The sequence below is a fragment of the Heptranchias perlo genome, chromosome 9 (assembly GCF_035084215.1).
Source record: "Heptranchias perlo isolate sHepPer1 chromosome 9, sHepPer1.hap1, whole genome shotgun sequence".
Lineage (NCBI taxonomy): Eukaryota > Metazoa > Chordata > Chondrichthyes > Hexanchiformes > Hexanchidae > Heptranchias > Heptranchias perlo.
Genome location: NC_090333.1, coordinates 5,378,948 through 5,398,518, shown reverse-complemented (window position 1 = coordinate 5,398,518; position 19,571 = coordinate 5,378,948). Strand labels below are relative to the sequence as shown.

The 19,571-nt window shown below is 42.6% G+C and overlaps 1 protein-coding gene across 1 annotated transcript in view; it reads right to left on the bottom strand.

The window, feature by feature from the left end:
* Nucleotides 1-13,980, bottom strand: part of LOC137325595 (vitellogenin-like) — a 53,576-nt gene extending 39,596 nt beyond the window's left edge. Inside the window, exons 1-9 of the mRNA XM_067990861.1 lie at nt 13,941-13,980; nt 13,799-13,819; nt 13,543-13,694; nt 8,180-8,431; nt 7,265-7,426; nt 5,372-5,520; nt 4,940-5,090; nt 4,257-4,411; nt 511-676 (exon numbers count right to left, since the gene is read on the bottom strand). Coding sequence (XP_067846962.1) covers nt 511-676; nt 4,257-4,411; nt 4,940-5,090; nt 5,372-5,520; nt 7,265-7,426; nt 8,180-8,431; nt 13,543-13,694; nt 13,799-13,819; nt 13,941-13,980 — 1,248 coding nt within the window. The remainder of the gene's footprint in view (nt 1-510; nt 677-4,256; nt 4,412-4,939; nt 5,091-5,371; nt 5,521-7,264; nt 7,427-8,179; nt 8,432-13,542; nt 13,695-13,798; nt 13,820-13,940) is intronic.
* Between the last annotated feature and the right edge of the window lie 5,591 nt (nt 13,981-19,571).

Sequence of the window (19,571 nt, the reverse complement as noted above, 5' to 3'; positions counted from 1 at the left end):
ATCAAAAAAGTCTTTTTGCCCGTTTTCTGAAAGACACATATATGGTATGTGGGAATTCAGTTACGTGGAGAGACTGGAGTAGGTGGGCTTGTTCTCCTTAGAGCAAAGAAGGTTAAGGGGAGATTTAATATCATGAAGGGTTTTGATAGACTAAATATGGAGAAATTGTTTCCAGTGGCAGAAGTGTCAGTAACCAGAGGACACAGATTTAAGGCAATTGGCAAATGAACCAGAGGGGAGACGAGGAGAATTTTTCTTACGCAGCGAGTTGTGATGATCTGGAATGCACTGCCTGAAAGGGTGGTGGACGCAGATTCAATAGTAACTTTCAAAAGGGAATTGGATAAATACTTGAAGGGGGAAAATTTGCAGAGCTATGGGGAAAGAGCAGGGGAATGGGACTAATTGGATAGCTCTTTCAAAGAGCCGGCACAGGCACGATGGGCCAAATGGCCTCCTTCTGTACTGTATCATTCTGTGATTCTATAAGTAAAATAGGTTCATACTCACTCTGACCACCGATAGGCTTTGAAGGTCGGCTGTGACTTGATGCATTGCGACTACTAAAGCCTGAGCTGCTTCAGCCTTCGTGACTTCAATCTGCTGAATTTTGGTCTTGAGAAATCTCAGTGCACCAGTTGTTCCAACAGCAGGAAGTGCAAACATGATCCAGCGCCTAGTGTCATGAAACAAAATGAGTACATTTTCTTGCTTTATCAGTAATATATTTGGTTTTGTTTCCTCCTGTCACGTTCACGTACAGATCAGCCATGATCTTAATTGAATGGCGGAACAGGTTCGAGGGGCTGAATAGCCTCCTCCTGTTCATGTGTTCCTATATCAGCAGTCATTTCTTCAACTGTCTGTGTGGGCAAATAGGCCACTTTTAAGTTGTTGTAAAACTTTGAAGTGATCAAGGTGAGGGATGGCCATGCTGAAGAAATAGTTTTCCTTCTTAAGCTACTTTCTAAATTCAATTCAGTAAAGCTCCCTCTGGACTGGTGCAACATACTTCAATTCTATCTGTGGAAACAAAGACCGCACCACACTGGTAGAACCACAGAAGTTTACAGCACAAAATGAGACTATTGTCCCCATCGTGCCTGTGTCAGCTCTTTGCTCAAGCAAGTCAAAAGTAATCCACTCTCTCCCCATTGACCTCTATCACCCTGTGCTTCAAGTATTTATCTAATTTCCCCTCTAAAGATACAATGGTCTGTTCCTCAAACACTTCCTGTGGTAAAACATCGCATGCTCCAACCACCCTCCGGGGAAAGAGATTTCTCCTAACCTTTCTCCTCACTCTCTTAGTGACAATCTTAAATAGGTGATCCTTCGTCACTGACTCCCCAACCAGAGGACTTGGTCTTTACTTATTCATTCCATCAAAACCATTCAAAATGTTAAAAACCTCCATTAAATCTCCTCTTAGCTATCACTGCACCACTGATCTGATACTTCCATTTCCCACAATAACTACCATTGTGGGCTCTTCGCGTGAGACTGGTCGGCCATGATCTTATTGAATGGCGGAGCAGGCTCGAGGGGCCGATTGGCCTGCTCCTGCTCCTATTTCTTATGTTCTTATGTAGGTAAATTTGGGATAATGTTCTTACTGTGAGTTTTAATTACTTAGAATTTACAGCACAGAAACAGGCCATTTGGCCCAACTGGTCAATACTGGTGTTTATGCTCCACCCATGCCTTCTCCCACCTTTCTTCATCTAACATCTACAGTATCAGCTGTGACTCAGAGGGTAGCACTCTCACCTTATGAGTCAGAAGGTAGTGGGATCAAGTCCCACTCCAGGGACTTGAGCACAAAATCCAGCCCGATACTCCAGTGCAGTACTGAGGGAGTGCTGCACTGTCGGAGGTGCTGTCTTTTGGATGAGATGTTAAAACCGAGGCCCCTGTCTGCCATCCCTGCTGGACTTAAAAGATCCCTCTGGCACTATTTCGAAGAAGAGCAGTGGAATTCTCCCTGGTGTCCTGGCCAACATTTATCCCTCAACCAACACCACTGAAAAAAAAACAGATTATCTGATCATTATCACTTTGCTGTTTGTGGGATCTTGTTGTGTGCAAATTGGCTGCTGTGTTTCCTACATTACAACAGTGAATACACTTCAAAAGTACTTCATTGGCTGTAAAGTGCTTTGGGAGGTCTTGAGGTTATGAAAGGCGCTATATAAATGCAAATCTTTCTTTCTAACCCTATCAGCATACCCTTCTATTCCTTTCTCCCTCATGTATTTATCTAGCTTCCCCTTAAATGCATCTTTGCTATTTGCCTCAACTATTCTCTGGGTAAAGACGTTTCTCCTGAATTCCTTATTGGATTAATTAGTTGGATGTTATATTTATGGCCCCTGAATCTGGTCTCCCCCACAAGTGGAGGCATCTTCTCTACGTCTACCCTATCAAACCCCTTCACGATTTTAAAGACCTCTATCAGGTCACCCCTCAGCCTTCTCTTTTCTAGAGAAAAGAGCCCCAGCCTGTTTAATTTTTTTCTGATAGTTATAACCTCTCAATTCTGGTCTCATCCTTGTGAACCTTTTTGCTCCTTCTCCAGTGCCTCTATATCCTTTTTGTAATATTTTCTAATTCCTGGATGTTTGATTTAATTGCTTCAACTCATCGAGTCGGGGACTTTTCAAGGAACTTTGCAAGGCGTGGCCCCCTTTTTATATCAACATTGCCAACGCTGTGAATCCACTTGATTTTCAGAAGTTTTTTAACGTTTGGAAAAACATGGGGACGAATTTAGACATGCAGATTTTTTCCAATGTTTAAATTTATGCTTGAAACCGCAGAGCTCATAAGTGTGACAATGCTGCAATATTCCAAAGTTTCAATAAATCCTAAATGACACGCTCAGTTTTACCAACGAGTTGATTTGATCGTTCTACCACGGTTTTACCAATGACATCATCAGTTGATTCTCAACTACACTTCTTGGATTTCAAGCTAAGTGCACAATCTACTCCAATCGGATACTTCATATCAAAAGGAAAAACACTTGCCCAGTGCCTTAGTGAGTTTACCCAGTATCTGAGCTGTACAAACAAGGTAGGTAACTTTTTTTATCTGTAGTCTGCATTGAGTTAGCTAATTCTAGCCATAAGCAGAAAGAAAGACTTGTATTTATATAGAGCCTTGCATAACTGCAGGACGTCTCAAAGCACTTTACAGCCAATGAAGTACTTTTGAAGTGTAGTCACTGTTGTAATGTAGGAAACATGGCAGCCAACTTGCACACCACAAGCAGTAATGTAATAATGGCCAGATAATCTGTTGGTTGAGGGATAAATACTGGTCAGGACACCAGGAAGAACTCCCCTGCTCTTCTTCGAAATATTGCCATGGAATCTCTTATATCCACCTTAGAGGGCAGATGGGGCCTTGGTTTAACATCTCATCCAAAAGTGCAGCACTCCCAGTCTGGATTATGTGCTCAAACATCTGGAGTGAGACGTAAACCCATAACCTTCTAAGTCAGAGACAAGATTGCCACCCACCGAGCCACGGCTGACACCTGATGATAGCAGGAGTGCTGGAGTTAGCCTCAGTGCCTCCTGGGTTAGTGAAGGCAAAACAAATAGGCAGGGTCGGGGTGGGGAATCGAATGCTCGGGTTCCTGCTCCCAATTTCTGATCAGCAAGCCCCTTGGAGTAAGTGTGTGTAGGTAGATGTTGGGTGCCAACAGGATCAGGCTTGAACTGTGATTCTCCCCTCCCACCATTGTCAATGCCCATACATGAATAATGGCCACTTGGGCAAGATATTGGAAGTTGACTGGCCCCTATGGGACCCAAGGAAGAAATCAATGCATCCAAGGGGGCGATGAGAAGGGGAGAAAATGGGCACCAAAAATAAAAAGGAAATAACAATGAAATGTCTAACATTGTTTGAGGCTTGCTTGTCCTCGAGTTCTGTGCATCTTATTTGCTGGACCTATGCTTCTCACTATCTAAAGACCTGGATAGTCTTGTCCCCTCAAGTTAGTAGCTATCAAAACATTAGCGCAATGAATTGGCTCAGCTAACAACTGCTGAAACTCATCATACTCCACAAATGGATGGCAATTGGCGGCGAAAGGCAGTGTTAGAACTCAGTCATTGTACAGTGGTGGGATCGGCAATCCTATTGGGCCCTTCAGTATAGGAACATTTATCTACATGAGCCGCTCAATAAATGCTCAGTTTTCTGCTTAAACTGGTAAGTTGCCAACAGTGCAGCGAGTCATTTACCTGAACTGGTTTCTGTTGTAATTTGCCCACACGTTGGCAATGGTTTCATTTGGTGCTGAACGAAGAAGGTGTACAAGCTGCAGAAATTTAGCTGGGGTGTTGGAATGGACTTTGTCCAGGTTGTGCAGTGCCAAGTGTTTCAGGGTTTCAATTATCTACAAAAATAGAGAAGTTACACAGAATTACATAGCACAGAAACAGGCCATTCCGCCCAACTGGTCTATGCCGGTCTTTATGCTCCACACAAGCCTCCTGCCTCCCTACTTCATCTACCCCTATCAGCACACCCTTCTATTCCTTTCTCCCTCATGTGTTTATTTAGCTTCCCCTTAAACGCATCTATGCTATTTGCCTCAACTGCTCCTTGTGGTAGCGAGTTCCACATTCTAACACTCTCTGGGTAAAGAAGTTTCTCCTGAATTCCCCATTGGATTTATTAGCGACTATCTTATATTTATGGCCTCTACTTTGAATCTCCCCCACAAGTGGGAACATCTTCTCTACGTCTACCCTATCAAACCCTTTCATAACCTTAAACACCTCTATTAGATCACCCCTCAGAGAAAAGAGCCATAGCCTGTTCAGTCTTCCATGCATCATGTGTCAGCAGTCATGTGTAATTCAGGTCCTTTATAGCTGTGTCAGAGGGACTAAAACGCAAATAGTATTTTGGTGATATTTACCGTCTTTTCCACGTTTTGGTGTTTCATTAACTCTATTGGTTTCCGAAGTACATCCTCTTCAGAGTGATATTTCACGGTTCCTCGTTCCACAAACTGAACTTGCAACAGATGTATTACTGCAGCCTTGATATTAACCAGAACGAGGTTTTGTCTGTAAATCGAATGGTATGCAAGAAAAGCTACAGGTAATGTGGCAGTAGGAGAAATTCAAACATTATGCAGGGAAAAATCAGGATTAGATTTCTGGAAGTGGAGTAAACGAATACACTTTTGTTTAGCAGCAAACCATTCCAAGTTTCGGGCACAAATTAGAATCAGACTTAATCTCAAAACACAAGGAAGCATACTTAGTTATAGAGATCATGAGAAATTAAAAAGTTGAGCGCAGTAACGTAAATTAATGGTACAACGGGATAATGCCCGAAGACTAACCTTGCCTCCATCATAGCAGCTCCGTCAAGTTCATGGAATGGTGTAAATTGATGCACTTCTTGGACGGTGGCTCTCTGAAGAATTGCACCAACTGCTGTAGGTTTTAGGACATAGGTGTAAGTAGAGGTCACACGTATATTCCTGCCACTCTGAAAATAGGAAAACAGCACCACGATTACCATTCTGTGTCATTCTAGTGATAGGTTACAAACCCAGGTCAGACCTCTGCCCGCTCTCCCCAACCCACCTTAGAGGACAGACAGTGGAGTTTTCACTAGGAAAATGGATCAGAATGTATAATGATCTTAGGGGTCGAGTTTCGACTTGTTTACGCCAGTAATATCAGCCCAATCCGGGTGGAATCGGCCGAAACAGCGCAAAAGATCGGGGGAATTTTAAACGTAAGTGAGTTACGCCCAAATCCACTTAGGCTCATGTTTTCCGCGATCTTTTACGCTGGTTCAAGATTCAATTCGCCCGGATCAGGCCCCGCCCACAAAACTGACTACCCCCCCAGGTGGAAATCGCGAGTTTCCGTTGATTGCGCTGGTTCGGGAAGGGTCTTCAAATTGGGCTCATTCTCTTAGGCACACAGGCACCGGTCGGCAGGTTTTAAAAGGTTTTTCATATCAAAAAATATTTAATTTACTAAGAAACTGACTAGTGTACACCAATGAAACCATTAAGTGGTTCAGTGTAGTTTTTTCAAGTCTTTTTCAGTGATTTTAAATCAGGTGAAAGACAGAGATTAGGGATAATGGGAATGTACTCGAATTGGAAGGAAGTGACTACTGGTGTCCCACAAGGATCTGTGCTGGGGCCTCAACTATTCATTATATTTATTAATGACTTGGATAACACAATAGAGAGCCATATATCCAAGTTTGCCGATGACACAAAGATTGGTGGCATAGTAAGTAGTGTAGACGGGAACATAAAATTACAAAGAGATATTGATAGATTAAGTGAGTGTATAAAATTGTGGCAGATGGATTTCAAGTGTGACGTCATCCATTTTAGACCAAAAAAGCATAGATCTGAATATTTTTTAAATGGTGAAAAGCTAGGAGATGTGGAGGTCCAAAGAGATTTAGGGGCCCATATACACAAATCACTAAAATGTACTAGTCGGGTACAAAGAGTAATCAAAAAGGCTAATGGAACGTTAGCCTTTATAACTATAGTGCTTGAATATAAAGGGGAGGAAGTTTAGATACAACAATACAAATCCCTGATTAAACCACATCTGGAGTACTGTGTACTGTTCCAGGCCTTGGAAGGATTATAGTGCAGATTCACCAGAATGTTACCAGGGCTCTAATGGTTAGATTACGAGGTGAGATTACATAAACTAGGCTTGTTGTCTCTGGAATATAGAAGGTTAAGGGGTGATTTGATTGAGGTTTTTAGGATTTTGAAGGGAACTGATAGGGTAGATAGAGAGAAACTTTTTCCGCTGGTGGGGGAATCTAGGTCAAGGGGACATAGCCTTAAAATCAGAGCCAGGCCATTTAGGAGAGAAGTCAGGAAACACTTCTTCATGCAAAGGGTGGTAGAAGTGTGGAACTATCTCCCACAGAAAGCAGTAGATGCTCGCTCAATTAATAATTTTAAATCTGAGATCGATGGATTTTCGCTAGCCAAGGGTGTTAAGGGATATGGAGCCAAGGTGGGTGGATGGAGTTAGAATACAGATCAGCCGTGATCTCATCAAATGACGGAACAGGCTCAAGTGGCTGAATGGCCTGCTCCCTTTTCTTATGTTGCTATTTTGGGCACAACTTCCCGATTGCGCCCAAAGCCAAAACTCTACCCCCTTGATTTTATTAAGGGCTATGTAGATGACATTTGGCGTTATCAGGGGGAAAAAAGAACCCTTAATGAGGAGGTTACCTGTTGACTGATAGGGCAGAGGTGTGCGTAGGCCATACCAGTGTAGGTCATGACCTTCTCCTGACAGTAGTTCAAGTCTTTTGACTTGGTGACAATAACTCGGTTGGCTTTCTTGTTTTCCTGAATGATGTAATTTGTGAGGCAAACACCTTCAATTCCAGCCTGTAGGTAGGAAACAAATGTAGTTTATTATGTAACACTTGACCAGAAACTTAACTGGACCAGCCATATAAATACTGTGGCTACAAGAGAAGGTCAGAGGCTGGAGATTTCACGGCGAGTGACTCACCTCCTGACTCCCCAAAGCCTTTCCAGCATCTACAAGGCACAAGTCAGGGGTGTGATGGAATACTTTCCATTTGCCTGGATGAGTGCAGCTCCAACAACACTCAAGAGCTCCACACCATCCAGGACAAAGCAGCCCGCTTGATTGGCACCCCATCCAGCACCCTAAACATTCACTCCCTTCACCACCGGCACACCGTGGCTGCAGTGTGTACCATCCACAGGATGCACTGCAGCAACTCGCTAAGGCTTCTTCGACAGCACCTCCCAAACCCGCGACCGCTACCACCTAGAAGGACAAGAGCAGCAGGCGCATGGGAACAACACCACCTGCATGTTCCCCTCCAAGTCACACACCATCCCGACTTGGAAATACATCGCCGTTCCTTCATCGTCGCTGGGTCAAGATCCTGGAACTCCCTTCCTAACAGCACTGTGGGAGAACCTTCACCACACGCAGTGCAGCGGTTCAAGAAAGCGGCTCACCACCACCTTCTCAAGGGCAATTAGGGATGGGCAATAAACGCTGGCCATGCCAGCAATGCCCACATCCCATGAACGAATTTTTAAAATGTAACACGTGAAATAGCAACGGGCAAGGGTGCTGATGTAGGGGGAAAAAAAGGGTACCTCTTGCAACTCGTAGAAATTTTGCGACTTTTTTATATTGATTCCAAAAATGTTGAGGATGCCTCTGTGGATGTTCAAAATATCTCCAGGCAAGTCTGCAGGGGCGTAAATATTTCCGACTCGGCCGTTACTGTATTCAAACTTCACGGGCTTCATCACCTCTGGAGCCAGTTTCTGCGTCAGCTTACGTGCTGAGATGAAGGGTTCCCTCGGCCAAATGCCATTGTACTCTTGAATCTGAAAGTCTGTGACCTGAGAGACGAATTGAGAAATTGTGTGTTAACACAGATGCTGAAAGCTGTGCGGTGCTGACAGGCTCAAGGTTGTCTCGGTGTCAGTGAAAGAACTTATGCAGAACCTTTTAACGTAGTGAAACCTCCCCAGGGCACTTCACAAATTGTGGGGTGGAGAGAAATGAGCTCTGAGCAGAAAGTAGAGGAGATAATCAGAGGTGTGGTCAGAGGTGGTTTTTAAGGAGGCCTTTGAAGGTGTGGATAGGTTTAAGGAGGGAATTCCAAAATGGGGGAGTAGGTTAGCTGAATGCACAATATATTTCAAAATTTAGATGTTTCTTTTACAACTGCGGCCATTTCCCAATACTTTTTAATTGCGCTCTCTACAAAAGTTAACTTCCACAGGCAAGCCTGCACTACCCATGAATCAAAACTTGACCGTATAGATAAAATATATGGAATAGGCTGCTACTGGATGAACAATATATCATTAGCATATGCACAGGACACGAAACATACAAATGAACAACGACAGATAGGAAAAGACCCTCTGGTCCATCCAGCCTGTCCCACACAATCATGGTACCTTGTGTATCATAATACACTCCCCACACCACCCAAAACCACGTGATCTCCTGGGAGAGGTGAAAAAACAGATTAAAAAAACAAGCCAATTTGGGGGAAAGAAATCTGGGAAATTCCTCTCCGACCCCTTTGGTGATCGAAACTAGTCCAGGGGATCTCTCTGGCCCTGATAATTCTATGGGTATCTACCTTTTTGTAAGAGGTGATCTCCGCCCCAGCTCTCACTTGAAGGAATTCAGCGAATCGGCGTCCACCGCACGAGACAGCAGACTGTTCCAGAGGTCGACTATTCTCTGGGGAAAGAACCATCTCCTGACATCGAACCCAGATCTGGCCTTGTACAATTTAAAATTGTGACCCCTGGTCCTCCCTAACCTATTTAATTGGAACAAACTGTCAACTGGAACACAGTCTATTCCTTTCATCATCTTATAAACCTCAATCAGATCACCCCTAAGTCTACGTTTCTCTAAAGTGTAGAGTCCCAGCTCTTTTAGCCTATCTTGATAACTAAGATGCTTTAAGCTGGGAATTAGTCTAATGGTCCTCGTCTGCACCCTTTCCAAATCCTCAATATCACCCACCAGGTGAAGAGACCAAAGCTGGACACAGTATTCCAGATGAGACCTGACCACGGTCTTGTACATGGTGAAAACAGTTTGCTTTGTCTTATAGTTAATTGTCCTATAAATGCACCCCAACGCCCTGTTCACTCTGGCTATCGCTTCACGGCATTGCTCGTGAACCTTTAGAGATCTATGCAGTAGAACTCCCAGATCTATTTCTTTCTCCACCTGCTTTAATGCTTTTCCCTGAAGGCTGGATGCATGTTGAGCATTTTTCCTGCCCACATGCATAACACTGCACTTCTCCGAATTTAACATCATTTGTTAGTCACACGACCAATCCCCCAACACGACAAGATTCCCCTGAAGCAGTCGAGCATCGTCTACAGTCCTGAAACTCGCACAGATCTTGATGTCATCTGCAAATTTGCAGATCGTGCCCCCAATAAAAGTAGTGAAGAGACGCCATTGTATACTTCTGATCTCTATGAACTGACAGAAAAATGTTGTGTCACTCAGCATAAACTACTCATTCAAATTTATCAAAAGAAGTAAAATTATACATAAGCAAAAAGATAAACCAGAAGAAAATAACAAACAGGACTTCATTTTTACCAGTGCATTAAACTGTTGTCTGAGTTCAACCTATCAAATCGTTAGAATCCTAGCCTTTTACCCTCCCTAAGCCTCTCCTCCTCTCTACCTCTCTCTATTCCTTTAAGACACTCCTTAAAACCTATCTCTTTGTCCTAAGCTGTCCTAACATCTCCTTATGTAGCTCGGTGTCAAATTTTGTCTGATTACGCTCCTGTGAATTGCCTTGGGACATTTTACTACATTAAAGATGCTATATAAATGCAAGTTGTTGTTGTTTTTCAACATTCATTGAACTGAGGTTCATGAAGCAAGACATGGATCTAAGCTCCATAGAGTCTGTTCTTGCCGCAGTGACTTGGACACGTGTTTCCAAGCGAACTAAAGGCACTTCAGGTACCATACAGCAATATCTGGTCTGGGCACTTGTTCACATCTGAAAGCAAAAGCAACTTTCTTTCAGCAAGTTCCGTTTTTAATTTTTGTTTTATGGTCATCCATGTTAGTGAAAGGAAATTGAACTTTTCCCATTTCAGGTACTGCATGTAAGCAACATCAAGCACTCCCAGGTCAGGTAGAGAACAGCCAGATGCAAAGTAAAGATCCTTCTACTCTGTCCCAACAACGTATCTCATCCCCAAACTCAGAAGAGGATATCCTACTGCCCCAGTGTGACTCCTTTTTTCATTTCCCACAACAACCCTCGGGCCACCTCTCTGAGTAAGTTTATCACTAAGGTCAGTTTTGTGCTGTAGGACAAAGCCCACTAGAAACTGGATTGAGACTATCTAAAACATTTCACATAGGACCCTTACACTTGCAATCAGAGGTGACTTTCAACCTTCAGTCTGAGCATGATTTGAACCCAGATCCCAAAGGCCAGTGTCCAATCCAGTGCCACCAGCCAGCCAGTCCCAAGCAAGCTCCTCTAATGAAGTCCCAGATTATTTCTTATAAGGTAAGTAAACAAGGTTTTAATTAATGACATCTTCCAGACAGATAGAACATGGATGTTGAATCTTCTGACACTTTATAGGCATTACAAAATAACACAACCATTGCAGTACAAACAACAACAACAACTTGCATTTATATAGTGCCTTTAATGTAGTAAAACGCCCCAAGGCGCTTTACATGAGCATTATCAAACAAAATTTGACACCGGGCCACATAAGGAGATATTAGGACAGGTGAACAAAAACTTGGATAAAGAGATAGGTTTGAAGGAGTGTCATAAAGGAGGAGAGAGAGGTGGAGAGGCGGAGGGGTTTAAGGAGGGAATTCCAGAGCTTAGGGCCTAGGCAGCTGAAGGCACGGCCGCCAATGGTGGAGTGAAGAAAATTGGGGATGTGCAAGAGGACAGAATTGGAGGAGCGCAGAGATCTCGGTAGGTTGTGGAGCTGGAGGAGGTTAGCGAGATAGGGAGCGGCGAGGCCAGGGAGCAATTTGAACACAAGAATGAGAATTTTAAAATCGAGGTGTTGCGGGACCGGGAGCCAATGTAGGTCAGCGAGCACAGGGGTGGTGGGTGAAAGGGGCTTGGTGCGAGTTAGGATACGGGCAGCAGAGTTTTGGATGAGCTCAAGTTTACGGAGGGTGCAAGGTGGGAAGTCAGCCAGGAAAGCATATAGTGTCACACATGGATCAAATAGCATTTCCTTGTGTTGGGAGTTAACAGTGGATATTTTGGGCAAATTTTAAGCTCATATTCATCCACGGGATGACATTGTGCCAGCATATTCACGAGTATTGAAGCAATGCGCACATAGACAACTCCAATGCAACAAGAGTCTCTATATGCTTTTGTAATTCACCCGTGACTGTGCATTGTATTATTTTCTGCAAACCAGTTTTCTTTTCCAATCATGATTGTAGTCGCCACAACCTTAGGGTGAGTGAACCAGGCAAGTGATGAGGTCATCAGACATGTGGCATCACAAATGGCACCAACACCATGTTGATATAACCAAGGCCTGGATAGCAGGACACTAAGTACACATGGATAGCACTTTCAATGGGCACACAGAAATGTTCCTGTTCCTAAATAATTATGGCCTTTGGAAGGAAAACATGAAACAAAGTGAAAACAATGGCCCAGAAATTGCTCATGAAATAGCGGCGAGGCTAACAGGGCTCATCGTTATTTCAGGGCAAATGGAAGAGCATGCACAGTCAAACACAGAAATCCAGAAATTGCTCTACCCTTTGCCCTGCTTGTTTGAAAGCTTTGCATTAAAGAGATCTCCCCGGCTGAATGAATAGGCCAGCGTGAACTTGCTGCACTGCCCAGCTGGTAACGAACTAATCTCTCCATAAAAAAGGTACGCTGGGTTTTTTAGGCCTGAACTAACATTTAACAGTGGGGTTAGTATTAATGTCTGCCAAACAATCTCTCTGACACTGAAAATTAACTTTTAAAAACATGGAGTCTCATTCCTCCTGATATTAATTGTTGTTGGACATTTAATAAAAAATGTTTTTAAATTTAAATTTGTTTTTCTCTACTAATTATTCCTGTCTCTTTTACCTCTGTCTTTTAATCTTACTCTCTCTTTATTTTGCTTTCTCTAACTAATTTTATGGAGAATTTACTAATCTGCCTGACACTTCCTGGTTCTTAGCCTGCGTGGCTTGTGAAGGAAGCTTTCACTTCCTGGTTCTGACTGCATCAAGCTGATTGTTTTGAGGGGATGGAGAGATCCTTACCCCCCACCCCCCCTCTCATAGCTCAGAGAAGCCCAGGAAGGACCGCTGCACTTCTTGCAGGTCTCAATTAAAGCCCTGAAGCTCGTGAAAAGTTTGCGGATGAGTTAGTTACTTATGACTGGCAGCCGATATCCATTCACCTCTCAGCTCAATTTCCGGGCCAATATGTATTTGCTTCGCAACTAACTATTCAGTAGGTAACAGTTATAAGTAGTTAACAACAATTGATGAGTTTCACTGATCACCAGCGTGCCTCGATACAGAACACCTTCAATCATCACCCAGACTCACACAGAGTTACATCGAGTCTGCAGCACAGAGATAGGCCATTCGGCCCGACTGCTCCACGTGAGCCTCCTCCCACCCCTTTTCATCTAACCCTATCAGCAATCTTCTCGAAAAGGTAGAGTACACTGAGCTATGGATGTGGGGAAAACACCGTAACTGTCTTCAGACATTCCTGTTTGTTTGGCAATAGGAATATGGACCAGTGCCATAGCTAAACAAGCCAACGGTGTGTCCATAAAAGACTGATCTCCGTTGGGTTAACTTCTCCCTTTCTTCAATCTTCTTGGGCCAATAAACCCTAATACCTTCCCCCCCCTTCCATCTGTGAATTGTCCATAGACATTTCTTTTAATGATAAGACAGTTGCTAACATATTCCTAGATTTGCTCACCTTAAGAAGGAAGGTTTTGTGCACCAGTGGAACTATTTCCAGTCCACACTTTATTCTCACACCAGCTCTGTTGAAACCACTTTCTGGAAGTCCAGTCAGAATAACACCTTCGTACATGTAAACATGTATCATGCCTTCGGTGAAACTGGGTTCTGCAAGCAAGTTAAAATAGCAGTAAGATATTGGTCGCAAAATCTACTGAATGAAACTTGTGTTCAAAACATTCCTCTGTTTAACTAAGAAAAGTGGCGCTTACCATACTTTAACTTTTGACTACCTAGAGGAACAAATGAAGAGGAATGAGCATAATTTAATATTGAATATTCGGAATCTACCCTTTAAAATGAGGATAAAGGTACAGAGGATATGTGTAACACAAAAAATGTTTATAAACTCACCCACAAGGGATACCATCAACATGAAAATGATTCCCCTCATGTTGACTACAGAATAGAACTCGATGGATCCTATCCAGTGATAATATAGCAGTGAGTTGAGTACCACATGACCACACACTTTTGTTAAATAATTGATTTCTTATGGATACCAAATTATTTTTGGAACAGTATGATTTGGGCATAAACGACCATTGACTTGACACAGATTTAGTGTAATTGCACAGGTTATAGTGACCTGGATGGAGCTAAAGCCAACTTTTTGGGACAACAAATATGTGGCACATGTTTTGTTTAATCAGGTTTCTTTGTTGACTGAGCACTTGCACAATTATGAGCTGACGAAAGAAAGTCAGCACGGATTTGTGAAGGGTAAGTCATGTCCGACAAATATAGTTGAATTTTTTGAGGCGGTCACGAGCATGGTGGATAGGGGAGTGCCTATGAACGTTATCGATATGGATTTCAGAAAACATTTACTAAGGTTCCACACAAGAGATTATTAGCAAAAATGAAAACATGGAATTGGAGGTAACCTTGTGACATGGGATGGTAATTAGTTGACAGAGAATAGGGATAAAGAGAATATTCTCTGGCTGGTGGGATATAACAAGTGGTGCTCCCCAAGGATCTATACTAGGGCCTCAGCTTTTCACCATGTATATCAATGACTTGGATGAAGGAATAGAGAGTTGTATCTCCAAGTTTGACACTAAGTTAGGAGGCATACTAAGTTGAATAGATCAGAGCAAGAAGCTACAAAGGCATACGGACAGACCGAGTGGGCAAAACTATGGCAGATGGAGTTCAACATGGGGAAGTGTGAGGTCATCCACTTTGGATCTGAGAATGACAAGTCGGAATATTTTCTTAATGGTGAGAGACTAGGAGCATTGAAGGACCAAAGGCGTCCGTGTACACAAATCACAAAAAGCTAGTACGCAGGTACAAAAAGTAATCAAAAAGACTAATGGAATGTTGGCCTTTATCTCAAGGGGGCTGGAATACAAAAGTGAGGAAGTGATGCTTCGATTCTGCAGAGCTTTGGTCAGACGCCATCTGGAGTATTGTGTTCAGTTCTGGGCACCGCATCTTAAGAAAGAATGATTTGGCCTTGGAGGGGGTGCAGCATAGATTCACCAGAATGATACCAGGGCTTAAAGGATTACATTATGAGGACAGGTTGCATGAACTTAGTTTGTGTTCTCTTGAGTTTGGAAGGTTGAGGGGTGATCTAATCACAATGTTTAAAATGATAAAGGGATTCGGCAGGTAAATGCGGAGAAACCCTTTTCTCTGGTGTGGAAATCCAGAACAAGGGTGCACAATCTTAAAATTAAAGCTAGGCCAATTAGGATTGAAATCAGAAAGCAATTATCCAGACAAAGGGTAGTGTAAATGTGGAATTCTCTCCCCCAAAAAGGCTGTCCGTGCTGGGTCAATTGAAATTTTCAAGACTGGTATCATTGGATTTCTGTTCGGTAAGGATAGCGAAGGATATGGAGCAAAGGCAGCTACATGGGGTCGTATTGCAGCTCAGCCATGTTTTAATTGAATGGCGGAACAGGCACGAGGGGCTAAATGGCCTACTGCTGTTCCTATGTTCCTAGTTCTATTGTGAACACTAAAGCAGCAATGGCACATTGAAGTATCTGCACAATAATTATTAATTAAAAAAAAGTATCACAGGAGTTAGAAAAAACAATTGTAAGTTCAATGGTACAAAATCCACAAGCCTAAACATTCACTCCCTCCACCACCGGCGCACTGTGGCTGCAGTGTGAAACGTTTACAGGATGCACTGCAGCAACTCACCAAGGCTTCTTTGACAGCACCTCCCAAACCGTGACTTCCAACACCTAGTAGGATAAAGGCAGCAGGCGCATGGGAACACCTTCATCTCCAAGTACCCCTCCAAGTCACACACCCTCCTGACTTGGGTCAAAATCCTGGAACTTCCTACCTAGCAGCTTTGTGAGAGCACTTTCACCACACAGCGGTTCAAAAAGTCCCATCACCACCTTCTCAAAGGCAACTAGGGATTGGGCAATAAATGCCGCCCTTGTCAGTGAGACCTTGATCTCAAGAATGATTAAAAAATTATTATATTTATTTTCTATATTGAGAGGGTAGCAAAGGAGCAAACCAGGTCAATGGGTATTTGAATTGTTGTGGCTGGTTTCGTTGTACAATTTGCCACCCACACGCAGCATGATTAATTGATTGTAGTTATGATGGTAACAAGGATCTGACCTGTTTCAGGCCATTCAATTTCTTTGTCATATTCATTCATCAAAATTTCAGGAAGAACAGAGCATAGCTGATATTTCCGTTAAGTTTTCCTGCGTCTAATAAAGAACTCCTTCTGGAGACCATACAAAATAATGACAAATTTAAACTGATTTCTGTTAACTGCTTTTTCAGAAGTGATTTTTGAGAGAGAAACAGAGAGAAAGAAAAAGAAAGAGAGAGAGATTATCTATAATGGACAACCCCATCGGGGTATAATGCTGCGAAGGTAGTTGCCTCAAAATGAACTATCTGTGATATGAAGACTTCCTTTGTCATAAAAGTTCTGTGACAGCTTTACATTGTTATTCTCTTCATTTGTTTGAACTATATGTCCAAATCACTGTGGCAAAACAGAACTCCATGAACCTTAAAGCACGCATATTATGATCTCTGAAGGACAGTTATGAAAACTCTGAAAAGGGATTCTATTAACAAACTCAAAACAGTGTACTATTTTGGTTTCAGAAAGCAGTTAAATAGCAGAGAAATTTAATTGCTGCATTGCTATTTTATTTCTATATTTACTTTTATTTCTGTAAGAATTTACGACTTACAATAAATTCTCGTTAGTAGTTTTAGACTGAGTGACATTCTTTAATGGCAGAGGGATTTCCCTCTCTCAGAGAGTATGTTATGAGTATCTCACACTATTTAGTGTATAACTCATCGACAAAAGGGTAAGGTATTAGCTCAGAGCTCGCTCTACCCATCCCATTAATGCTAACCAGTTTGTAATAGGTGTGAGCCTACTTATGGAAGTTGTCTTTTGTGTTTAGCATGTGAGCACAAAATCCAGGCTGACACTTCAGTGCTGCAATGTTGGAGGTGCCGCCTTTCGGCTGAGACATTAAACCGAGGCCCCGTCTGCCCTCTCAGGTGGACGTAAAAGATTGCGTGGCATTATTTCGAAGAAGAGCAGGGGAGTTCTCCCTGGTGTCCTGGCCAATATCTATCCCTCAACCAATATCACTAAAACTGATGATCTAGTCATTTATCTCATTGCTGTTTGTGGGACCTTGCTATGTGCAAATTGGCTGCCGTGTTTCCTACATTACAACAATGACTACACTTCAAAAGTATTTCATTGGCTGTAAAGCACTTTGGGATGTAAAGTCATGAAAGGTGCTATATAAATGCAAGTTCTTTCTTTCTTTTTAAAGAATATAGGGAGCCAACTTATAGGGAAACCTGTCCTGGAGGGAAAATTGTAACAGTAGTCTTTGTCAAAGATCCCTCCTTCCTCCTAATACCTTCGAGTACAGTTTACAGCAACAATACAAATAAAAATAATGGATGTGCATATTCTTGAATAGTGCAATCCATTAGATGAAATGAGGGGTGGAGCCAAATTGTTGGCTAGTTGGTGAAACAAGTAAATACTATCACTGAGCCATGCCTGACACCACTAAGGAGGAAGAACAGCTTGGTGGAGAAAACTGAGGCCTCCCAGAAAATTCAATTGGTGGAAAAAGAGGCAGAAAATAAGCCATCAACAGCAATTAAATAGAAACCTAATGAGTGTAATGTTGGTGGAAGATTGTAACTTGTTTAGTTGTGCACTCTGCCAAGCTCCTGGAGATTCACAGGGCAATAGCAAATGAATCATGACCCTTCCCGCCATTGTATACTGAGGGGTTGCAATCAGGGGAAAGCCCCCCGGGCAGAATGTAAAATTCAAATTGCTGTAATGTACCTGTAATGAATCTATAATCAATAATCTGTATTGAGTATAATAAGAACATAAGAACATAAGAAATAGGAGCAGGAGTAGGCCAATCGGCCCCTCGAGCCTGCTCCGCCATTCAATAAGATCATGGCTGATCTGATCCTAACCTCAAATCTAAATTCATGTCCAATTTCCTGCCCGCTCCCCGTAACCCCTAATTCCCTTTACTTCTAGGAAACTGTCTATTTCTGTTTTAAATTTATTTAATGATGTAGCTTCCACAGCTTCTTGGGGCAGCAAATTCCACAGACCTACTACCCTCTGAGTGAAGAAGTTTCTCCTCATCTCAGTTTTGAAAGAGCAGCACCTTATTCTAAGATTATGCCCCATAGTTCTAGTTTCACCCATCCTTGGGAACATCCTTACTGCATCCACCCGATCAAGCCCCTTCACAATCTTATATGTTTCAATAAGATCGCCTCTCATTCTTCTGAACTCCAATGAGTAGAGTCCCAATCTACTCAACCTCTCCTCATATGTCCACCCCCTCATCCCCGGGATTAACCGAGTGAACCTTCTTTGTACTGCCTCGAGAGCAAGTATGTCTTTTCTTAAGTATGCAATGAGACACCCCAGAGTGTCATGAACTGTAATTACGCACAATGTGTTCATTGAACTGTACTTGATGAAACCTGCAAATTGTATAATCTGTATTGTGTACGATTGGAATGTGATATGACAAATGTATTGTATGTTTTTGCTACAAATTTTATGAATAAAGTATATTTTTGGGAAAAAAAAGAAACTGTCTCAGGACTCTGTGCTCTATGGGCTGTTCCCGGGGACGCACACTGAGACGGACATCAACTGCTGCTGGAAGGCCATCAACTCGGTGAAAGACGCCCTTTGGTCTGCCCGAAACTTGCTGGTCTTCCAGCACAAGGAGCTGTCCTCGACCGAGTGTTGCAGACTGGCACATTCCAAGGTCCAGGACTACGTGCTCAGGGACGCACTAAAGCAAATTAACTTATGCGAAGGCTCTGTGGGGAAAGGCAACCAATTTGAGCCTTCCCGCCATTGTATACCGAGGGGCTACAATCAGGGAAAAATCCCCCCGGGCAGAATGTAAAATTAAAATCGCTGTAATGTACCTGTAATGAATCTGTAATCAATAATCATTATTGAGAGTATTGCAATGAGACACCCCAGAGTGTCATGAACTGTAATTACGTCCAATGTGTTCATTGAACTGTACTTGATGTAACCTGCAAATTGTATAATCTGTATTGTGTACGTTTGGAATGTGATATGACAACTGTATTGTATGTTTTGCTACAAATTTTATGAATAAAGTATATTTTTCGAAAAAAAATTAAACTGTCTCAGAGCAAAGCACCAGTACTGTGCAACATAGATAAGATTTACCACATTGGATCCTACCGACTGTTGCTCTATGTTGAGAACCAGACTGCTGCATTAAGCCAGAACTTTCTAAGTGATGGATAATTTGAGAATTAACAGCACCATTCCATAACGTTAGAAGGTACAGGTGTTTGGGCAGTAGGTCAATTACTTAGAAGGGTAAAAAGAGATTACATTTCTTAGGGGTAGGGCATGAGTGAATCTCCAAGGAGAAGAAAATAAGAGAGTCTGAAGAGACAGAATAGGAGAGAGTA